Source organism: Macrobrachium nipponense, chromosome 44 (genome assembly GCF_015104395.2).
Source record: "Macrobrachium nipponense isolate FS-2020 chromosome 44, ASM1510439v2, whole genome shotgun sequence".
NCBI classification, from domain to species: domain Eukaryota; kingdom Metazoa; phylum Arthropoda; class Malacostraca; order Decapoda; family Palaemonidae; genus Macrobrachium; species Macrobrachium nipponense.
In genome coordinates this window covers 52,151,132-52,162,323 of record NC_087221.1, presented here as the reverse complement: position 1 = coordinate 52,162,323, position 11,192 = coordinate 52,151,132, and the positions used below count along the sequence as shown (strand labels likewise).

The following is an 11,192-nucleotide window of genomic DNA, read 5'->3' as shown; positions in this document are numbered from 1 at the left end:
TGCAACCCAACTCATAGTGTTCATAACGGGGTAATGCGCCTCAGTGGCGTGGTCGGTAAGGTGTTGGCGTCGCCACCTCATTGGGTGCGAGTTTGATTCTCAGTCATTCCACTGAGGGGTGAGAGATGTGTAATTCTGGTGATAGAAGTGCACTCTCGACGTGGTTTGGAAGTCAAGTAAAGCCGTTGGTCCCGTTGCTGAATGACCCCTAGTTCCCTGCAATGTAAAAAACCATACAAACAAAAATAAGGGGGTAATTTTCCTTTTATGTAGGACTATAACCATAGTGATACGTTTGATTACAGCTACCAAAACTGGAGAATCATTCATTTAATCCCCCTCCAATAATCACCAACACCGAGAATGGAGTCATCCTAATTGTTATGCATGTCATGGCCGAACTGCCTAACCCAGAAGCCAGGTGGGAGATAGGTCGGAGCAGGTGTCAGATTCGTGTGGTTTTGCAAGTTTTGAGTTGGTGAAGAGTTTGGGAGTGTCATCATCTTGGCTGTCTTCACTAGGAAATGATATGAGGTTTTCAAGGTCAGGGCCAAGGATACTAAGGATAGGGAAAGGTTAGAAATTCCATTCACGTCAAGTCAGTCTGAGAAAAGTTGAGTTATAGAATTCGTTTAGAGGTGTATGTGTACTTGTACGTGTTTATTCGTATATTTTAAACAGAAGCTCATTTGGACCTTCTGTGTGGATTAGATTATTGGTGATTGATAAAAAGGAAATGACAAGAAAATTGTATCCAGTGCCAAGTTGTGGAAAAATCAGCCTTTGATGCGAGTATTCAGTATTTAATGATTTTATTCTGAAAGGGACAGTTGTTAAACTTACAATGATGCTTACTTTTCTGCATCTTCAATTCTGTTCTTAATTTTCCTATCACTTTACATCTTTTAAGCAAAGTGGAATAAATATGTAAACCAATACACATCGGTGAATAAAGCAGTCCTGCCTATCACCACCCATCACTTTTTTCTTGTTACTCAGACATTTGCTGCACACATTGAATTTTATTGCTACTGACCTTCAACAGTAGAGTAGGATATTTTTCAATTATTTATAAATTGTATTTTAACAGAGAACTTTAACTATTGCAATTGAAAATAGAATGAATTTAATGATTGCATTGATGTCTTATTTAGCCGAGTGTAAAATTATAATAGATTTTTTTAGTTATTCTTCAGCAACAAAAAGCATTTTTTGGGTAACATTTTTTTAATCTTAGGCTATTCTGTCATTTGTTGGGATTTCCTACAAAAATTTAGTACGTAGCAGTTACTTGGGTCATAAGTTAGCACACAAACCAACCTTATGAATTAGTGTTGTTTGCTCCACAAAAGATTCAGTCTTTAAGGTTTCGCAGTTATTACTATTTCAAATACTTTGCCATGGATATTATGATGAAAAGTGGTAAGAGCTTTGCAGTGGTTTACACCTGGCTCTGCAATTCATGCATTTAAGAAAAGGAATTGTGGATATTATTTTCGAAGGGTTCTAGTTTTATTGTGACATTTGCAGTTTGACTGTTTGGATTTCATTGTTTCAGAAGGAGAGGGTTTGATTTGACCTCCTAAGGACTCCCTTTTCACTTTCAAATCAACTAACCACAGTACGTACAGTATATTTTCTTTCCAATATCAAAAGTTTCTAGAAGTTCTCTCTCCCAATCATAACCAAATTCAGTTAACTCATAACAGTAGAATTCTTCAAATTCTTAGGTTGTAGTAAGTCTCCTTGGTAATGAGTTAATTTTGTCTTAATAAAGGAACATTTTATTGAGCTTCAGTTATTTCTGCCAGTTTATTCAGTTGGACAAATATTCTATACCCTGGATAAGCTCATCAGGACATATTTTGTTCAATGCCTTTTGTTTTAAGTATGATATGAGGGGCTATAAAAATGACAGCTGAAAGGAATTCCATTTAAATAATGGAGTAAGAAAAAATGCATTAAAAATATATGTATAAGTATTACAAAAGCAAAATAAATACAGTAGAACCCCGGACTTTGACACTAATCCAATCCAGAAGAAGCGTTAAGATGCGATTCAGTTGAGATACGAAAAAAATTTTTCCATAAGGAATAACTGAAAATGAAAATGGATTAATCTGCTCTTGATCACCTGTTATTACCCTAACCTTGCCTTTTTATACAAAACATTACACTTAAATTACAATGAATTAAATTCAGAGTTAAATAACATTTCGTATTAGACGTCCTTTTTTAATTTTTAAATGTATACTGTATAAAAAAAAACTGGCCTATGTCCAACGTGGCTGTATTACCGATGGTTAACCGAGCCCCATAGGCTAGGCTAAGTACAGTATGTACTACCGTACTGGATAGGCACAAAACTTTGTGCTAATGATAAAACATTTAAAAACTAACCCTAATATTACAGTAAATGAATAAAATATATTAAACATGAGATGCTAAATCAGTCGCACAAATACCTATTTCATACTTTTCAATAATCTCCTCCTCAAGTTTAATTGTGGTTCTTACTCTTTTCCTCTTCTGCTTGTCTGCAATGCCAGTCTTGGGACCCATGATTGAATCAAAATAAAGTACAGAAACCTACAAAAACTTTGGAAATACTCCTGTACAAGCATAAACTTGCTCAAAACAGTAGGGACTCATTCAGCTGGCTTCAAACAACACCACCAACTAGCAGCGAATGACAGAAACACTTTTGTTTACAAAAAATCATATGGTTCATCGGTTTGGATTCAGGTTTTTTGTTTGAGCTCTGATGCAAAATTTACTTGAAATTTTGTGTTGAAATCCGATTATGTAGTTCTGATATGGTCCAAGACCAGGGCTGTACTGTAGTATGTTACTCAGTATAATATACATCTGAGAGTAAGTGCAGTTCTCAGAAGCTTAAATTAGATTTTAACATTCTCTCCAGGGCTCCTTCAGACAGACCAACCAATTGCAGAGGACTCTCTTAGTAGTTGGTTTCAGCCAGAATAGTGCTTGTTGGCAGTGATAGAATATAAAGGATTCGGGACAGGAGGACTCTATCTCCTTTCCTACAGCAACTACCTTGACTCTCTGTGTCCCACTCGCATATATTTGACAACATATGTCACCCATCTTCCTCATTACATGCTAGGTCTGTGCAAGAGGAATGTACCACCCAGTTCCATGCTATTTCGTCAGGGAAAATGGGTGGGTTTTAGGAGTCACAGCAGCTACCAAATATAAGTTTATCTTATGTCAAAACCTGTTCTTTGATAGTGTAGCCACTGTTCGTCCTCAAAGGAGCTTACAAAAGAAATTGACAGGTGATAAAATGGCTTAGCTCCTAAAAGATAAATCCTGACAACCCAGATCAATTTATTGGTCAGAAGTCTAGTCACAATACCCATAGGGTTGGCAATAAAGAATAGGATACAACACAGAAACCAGTACACCAGTATGTATTATTCTTTGTGGCTTGAAAATGATTTGCCTAACTGTGATGGGTCTGGCTATGGGATTATTGCCCTTCCCCAACTATATCTCAGCATGACCAGCACTCGTGACAATAGCGTTTCAAGAATTTTTTATCCAAAGTAAAGTCACAAGTTATCGACCATTTTCTTGATTCTGGATTCCTATTAGGGTGTAGCAAATAAAGAAGAGGAAACACAAAAACCTATAAATATATTTTTCCTTGTGGTTTTACAGTGACTTGTCTAAATATGTCTGGTCTGGCAGCAGAATTATTGTGCTTCACTGGTTCAGGAACGCTTCCTCTAATAACCACACCATACACTCGAAGACTTCTTTGAAGGAAACATTTCAAAGAAATTTAACGAAGTATGTAAAGCTTGCCTTTTTGATGCCATGCAACTTAAAAAGGAGTGAGAGTCTGCCTTTTTAATGAGCAACTAAAATTATTCTCAGCCCATGTAAAGAGGGGTTTGTTTGTGCTAGGTTGTAGGTGTAGGAAAAATAGGACTATCGCATAATACTTTGTATGAAATACTGAGTTACTTTATCAGAAAAAGGGATTTTTCCTTTAAAAAGGTCCTCCTTCTTGGCAAGGAATCCATATTATATATTGCTACACTTTCATACCTTTGAATACCTGGTCTTTTTCCAAGCACCAGGTACAGGTGATGTACCATATAGGCTACTGTTAGTTGGTACATTATTAAAATCAGTAATACCTGTTGGGAGTAGATCTGCATGAATGTACATCCTTTAACACTTGAAAAGAACCCAGACTTGGTAACTGTCAGAATCACAAAAAACATTTTGTTTGATTATAAAATACTACTAAGGAAGTATTACTAGCCTTTAGTAAAAACCAAGGCTCGTAAGTCAAGCACAGTTGGGAACTACGATCACATCTATTTTTCTTAAACAAGAAGGTAGGCTAACCAGATTTAATATTTCGGCTACCTCAAATGATCTATCAGTGTCAAAAAAGGCACTGAATAATGAGTTTCAATATTGGAAATGGTATTATTACAAAATGTAGTTACTTAACTAATACTCATTATTAACTTATGAACCACTAAATAATTTTGTGTAAATATTAATGGTCACAATTAGAAATAATGCTTGGTATCAATGTTTAACTTATAAACTAGAAAGGAAAATAATATACAAAATACTTAATCCATTTTACTGGGCACAGGTACCATAGTATAACATACTTAAGGGACAACATTTCTACATCACATGGCAGAAAGCCTCTGCCAAACAATGAACAAACATACATACAAACAAACCATCACACAACATCCTTCTAGCTACATCGTTGAGGCACACCTTACATACCAGCACACAACAGACGAAGTGATGTAGCATGCTGGCAAAGGTGCGGTCACTCTCAGCTTCTTCAAATTTTGATAACAATTTATTTACCATTGCCAAGGTAACGTACTGCCTATTTTCAAATACTTTGCCATGGATATTATGATGAAAAGTGGTAAGAGCTTTGCAGTGGTTTACACCTTGCTCTGCAATTCATGCATTGTTAAGAGTTGCTAGAGGTAAAACAAGACTGCAGAGCATAACATTATCCTGAGAAGAAAACGTACTCTCTTTCATGACTATGGATTTACTGAAACATCACTGCTAACAATATCTGAAGAAGCCGATAGAGGGTTCAGCTTTAGGCGTTGTTTATTTCGTAACAAAGATTCTATATAATCTGTGCCCACAAAATCCCAAGGAAGCAATACACCTCGACACATATCAGGCAAAACCCTTGATATCATAACAAAAAGTGAGAGAAACTTTCATAATAATGAGTGATGAAAATCACCGAGTCTGAAACCCTCTTGAGTGACCTTTGGTCCAGTGTTAAGACTAAATTTGCCCTTGCTGTTAGGTTAGAGCACTTTTAATCAAACAAGTGAAGTTTTCTCAAGATAACTTCTGCAGTAGCCCTTCAAAGGGATTTGTTTTATTTTTTCTGGATGAAAACATTTGCTGCGTACACCACGTATACAGAGGATCTCATTCACACATGTTGGTGATGTCAAATAAAGCTATCTGAAAGAGCCAATTATAAATATTTGTTAAAACGGTTAATCTCTTTTAATGTGGTTTATCAAGAAAATACCTTTGATTAAAAACTATCAATGCAAAATCCTTGATAAACAATAATGTATATATTATATTTGTATATGTATGTGCATATGTATGTATATATACACTTTTCAATATATATATATACAGTTTAACATTATGACAATTTTTTAAACTGAAATAATTGCTAAAGTTATAAAAAGAAAACTACAATTCAAAGGTCACAGGTAAACTAAACTTGAAAAAAATATATTAACCTACTTTATGAACATGATAACCCACACACACATTTATAATGAAATCAGAATTAAACATGATAATTAAAATGGCTTCATAACCACCTTTTTCAACTCTTAATCAAGTATTTAAGTCTCTTCATCTCACCAAGTGCTAAATACTTTTAGAAGTGTGTGTGCTTGTGCAAGTGTATATGAGTGTATTGGTAGGTATGTAAGTCTGTATGTATGCACACTGAATTAAGCAATTTCCTGCTTCATGCATATCCTTGATAACATGACCAATACCACATAAGATAATAATAAGTTTCATCTGACATAGGCCTTTCGGCCAACCCTGACATAAAGAAATTGTTTTTATGTATTGTGGCTTCAGTTGAATGCCACCTTTGAACTTACCACCAATAAGAAAGCTCTAAAAGTCCTTTTTATACAAAGCAGACCCTAGCTGCTGCTACTGCTGCCGTATGTGGCTAATTTTCAACTTGGCAGTTAAGAGATTCCTATGGGACTACCTGGAATTCTCTGATACATCCCATGATACATCTGGGTTCTCAAACTACTCCAGAAAATACACCGTATTATAACAATGGTCATATAAATTCATTTATCAAGTATATGGAGTCTGAAACATTAAATGAATCATGGAATCAGAATAGCAAATGAATACTACAAATTGCATAAAATGCAAGGTAAAGATGTAAAAGCTACCTGTGATACTTTACCTAAGCTGCAATACACTGCCGACCTTTGATAGCATTTAAAAGAGAGATATGGTTTAGAATAAATATTGCCATTGCAGAAACACAGTTACTCTAAATAAGATAAATAAATCAGAATTTCAAAGCAATCTGACAAGGCCACATTATTTGGTATTTTTTTTACATTCCACAACATAGTAAGGCAGAATAACCAATTAAATAAAATAGGTCTGCTATATCAATAAGAATGGAAATATGTACTGTACTAATTCTTTGGAAACTATATCATAACAAAATTCTGCAGCAGTGTCAGCGTAAAAATTCAACAAGCCATAAAATCTCTTAATTACAATTCCATTTTCTTCTGAGTTCTGGGTACGGCACACTTTCTGTTAGTACAGTGGACGTAATATTGTTGAAAAGAGAATAGGCTGTGTGGCTTCATGAAAACTCATATGCACATAACTCTTTTATATTGTGCCATAAACCTGCAACAAGTTTAAACTTTATCTAGTTACTAGCAAACAATAACATTTCATTATTTCTATTCGTACATTTTCTCAATATTCTTTATACTATGAAACATTCACCACGAATACACTCTGTCTCTCTGGCTTTTAGGTCCAGTAGTAATAAAGCAGCCATACTCAGACTGTCATAAATGTCCTGTGTGAGTATCAGTGCCTTATGTAAACCCAGAGAGAGGAGAGAGACAATGGCTACTTAACTTTTTGGTGGGCTCACTGGCCATTTACCATCTGTACAACAGCAAAAGTAAACCGTCAAAATAAAAAGCCATAAAAATAATTTTTTGGCTAACATAATGGTTTCTGAAACTATTTCCAAATGCAAAGCACTTAGCAGAGTTGCAGAGTCCAATAGGGACTCTATATTATTAAGAAATAAAAATAAAGTGGCCAATTATTAACTACATGGAAGATATATCAGTCATAGTTAAAAGTATTCTATTTTCTAAATTTGTTCTTGACTGTTCAGAACTTTATTTATCGTATTCTTATAGCATGTACTGATAGCTTAAAGAACTCATTTTAAACCATTACAAGGCAATCCTAGTTTCCATATATGAAGTTATTCCTTTTCTTAATCCTACACATTTTATACATTTGTAAATAATAAGACTGAGTACATGGTGATTCATAATAATTCTCAAACTGGATATTTTTGAATACAGTAGTTGTATGATTCAAAAATAGTTTTTATATTATGAAAATTACTGGTATATTACAGAACTGGAAAAGACATCTGTAATGCCCTTGAGTTCAATAAAGGCAAGTTATAAAAAAAAATGTTTTCAATATATAAGATTTAAATATAATTAACTGGGATAAGTATGGTGGGGTATATTTTTGCATGGGTGTTGATTATCGCAGGTCTCCTGAGTCCTCGTCATCAATCATATTTTGAATTTCTTCTTCCCATTTTTCGTTGTCCTTCCCAGCTCCGCCTACAACTTCATATTCGCCCAAATCTCCAAGTTCTTCACGCAGCTCCTTTTCCCAGTCCTCCTCTGGCACAACAACAAATAACGTAACGTCAAGGACAATGGCTCATTAATCCCTCACTCTAGGCTCACATGTGACAATAGATAAAAATTATGCGACCTCTATGGAGTAGTACTGCTGTATCTTACTTACTGTATCTGGCCTATCACAAAAAAGGTGCTTATCAAATTTTCTTTCACAGCTTATTTGTAAAGAATTGCAAATACCCTACAAAGTACAGTATGTATTGGGGAAAGTTGTTATAAATGTTAAAAACACTGATAATCACAGTAATAGATTATAAAATTTAAAAGGATAAGGTAACTTTCAACTCACTGTTATGGTAAAAACACCTCAAGATCATTTTGGATTGGGAGCATAACCAAAGGTAAGGAATTCCATAAACTCCTAAAACTTTCTTTAATACTGACATATAGTAGTAGTTGGCAAGCTATGTCATTGTATTATAAGGATAAATAATCAAACTTTATCATTCTATAATATAATTAAGTAAAATATCTTGACTAACACATTTTTTCTTGAGAAATTATCATAAAAAAGTGAAATAATTTGTTTGTTTGAAAAATAGCAAGTAAACAATGGAATTTAAAGATAATGCCACAATAATTTTCTTAATGCTGCCCTGAAGCTTCTTTTTCTAAAACAACTGTAATGATTCTAATATTTATTCCAAAAGGGCAATACAGGATCCTTTCAAAATTCTATTATTCTTGATCTTGCAGACATCATCAAACTTTTGCCTAGTTATTTTTGTCAATAAATTTGTTCCAACATTCCCTGTAGTAATAGTATATACTCTCTTTTTCTTAAATGTATAATTGGAGCAAGAAACGTTTTTCTGTGTCCCAACATTAGACACAATTGCAAGATTTTTTTGAAAGTTCAATAAAAACAAACTAAGGAAAGCCCATACTGTACAACTAATATATAAACTATATGGTAAGCTCTCAATATCAGTATGTAACTATAAACCAACATTTCTCAATAGCAATACTCCAGTGGCATTCTTCCATGACCACTAAAATTTATAATGGGCTACATTATATTAATTAATTGACTATATTATTAGTCATAGAGAAAAGATAAATTCTGTTGGAATGGCATTTGGACCAAACAAAATTATCCAATGTGACAGGGCAACCAATGAGCTATAATTTGAATGAATACACAAAAAGATAACGAATTGAGTCACCAAAAATGCTAAACAGGATTTTTTTAGGAAAGCTTTGGAATGCAATGAAAAAGATTCCAGTGTTTATTAGTAATACACAAGTTCGCTATGATATTGTGATGGGAATTATATATAGGTTTTGAATAGCAAACCTGGAGGGGAAGCAGTAGAGAAATTATGCAACATAATGCTTAATGTTTAAGAATCTTTAAACATTAACTTGTTACAGTGGAAATGCTGAAACACTGACAGATTTTATTAATAAAAGTACATGTGTTGAGCAGCCATGAAACAAATTTGAGGCCTCAAAGGTAGAGATCATTATGACTATGATGAGAAAGGCCAGAGCAGTAACTTATTCAGAACAGCAACAGCAAATATGAAAGTACCAATAGGAACCCCCAGAAAATAACTGGAAAAGTACATAAATGAAGGTCAAAGCCAATTGGGAATTCAGGCAGGTAACACACAAAAGAGCAGCTAATGGAAAAAGCTCATTTCAAATTTATCCTCATTAAGGGAGTCTGACAATGTTGTTGATGATGATATCTAGATTAAAATTTCTAGCAACATGCCTTTCTTAGTATTAAATAAATAAATCAGTCATTATAACCATCATCAAGAACATTTTCAAGTTAGAAATTTTCCCTTGCTGTACTTGGCTACATAAGGCCAGAAAGGAGTCACACCACTTTTTTTTTTTTGTGCTTTCTACTTGGTAAGCACTTATTGTACAGCTTTATGTACATTCTTTTTCCTGAACTTTCTTGGGACTTCGTTTTGGTGTTCATTTTGTTATTTCCATACTTACAACTTTTCTGACAAACCTTCCCTCTCAGCTTTTCATCAAAAGCCCAAACCATCTAAATCTTAAGAGGTCTTGGACTGCCTTCTAGCTACTTGATAAATTTCTCAGAAACTTTTTCATATGACTCTCCTAACAGTACCAGTCATAATCTTGAGTTAAGTATATCTTAGTTTTACCAGACTAAGCTGATGAACAGTTCTCCTAGGGCTGGCCTGAAGGATTAGATATTTTTACGTGGCTAGGAACCAACTGGTTTTGTAGCAACGGGGCCTACAGCTTATCTTAACTTTTTGCATAATTTACTATTAGGTTACTTATACTGAGCACTGTAGTCTGATCATTATCTTCTACTTCATCTAGGAAAGTTCTATTCTCTTTGTGCACACTCAATTCCTGCTTCACAATCTTAAGGCTTGCTTATTTTTCATGTATACTCAAGGATTTCTAACTTGTTCAGAAATCACATCTATTACTGGTTCATATGTCAAGTAAACATTCTCCAATACATGTCCTTGCTATTCATTTGGTAGATCTTCAAATACTACTTATTACTATAAATAAAACTGAAAAATACAATGTGAACAATCTTAGTTTTAAAGGGTGGTGCTGCAGTAGATGCAACACCGTACATTTATACATAAAAATGCATGTTTATACAAATTATCAAATTAAAAAAGCCTGTGAAAAAATTTGTAGTCACCAAGAGTGAATCAATATAATAATATAAAAAGGCCTTTCTGCTAGTTTTTTCTGGCTATCTCAAGTAATGTGATAAAATAAATAATACAACTTTTTCAATACCTTTGTAAAACAGCAGTACTACTACCCACACTTTGAACTTCATTTCATACCAAATATTTAAAAATGTTAATTAATTTCCCACAGTACATTTTTCTATATAGTTGTCTAAAATATATCAAAAGGTATATAAGAAATTAAAATGTGGGGAATGCATTGAATACAGAGTAAAAAATATAAGTTATATACATTTACGTCTTTTTTGTGTAAAAACAGTTAACTTAATTTTAAAAACTTTTTCTGAATAAACTAACAAACTACATTCATTACATTAAAATATGCTAGCAAAGTTAACATTCTGAATATGTAACCAAGTTTACAATCAGCAATATCTTGCACTGTGAGCCAAGAGTGAGGAACAGGTGAATTAGGACAGAAGCTTGTGTGTAACTTTAGTGATGACCAAACTGA

The 11,192-nt window shown here is 33.8% G+C and overlaps 1 protein-coding gene across 1 annotated transcript in view; it reads right to left on the bottom strand.

The window, feature by feature from the left end:
* Positions 1-4,619: 4,619 nt before the first annotated feature.
* Positions 4,620-11,192, bottom strand: part of LOC135204371 (synapse-associated protein 1-like) — a gene marked incomplete in the record, with an annotated part of 313,294 nt that continues 306,721 nt past the window's right edge. Inside the window, 1 exon segment of the mRNA XM_064234595.1 lies at positions 4,620-8,009. Coding sequence (XP_064090665.1) covers positions 7,864-8,009 — 146 coding nt within the window.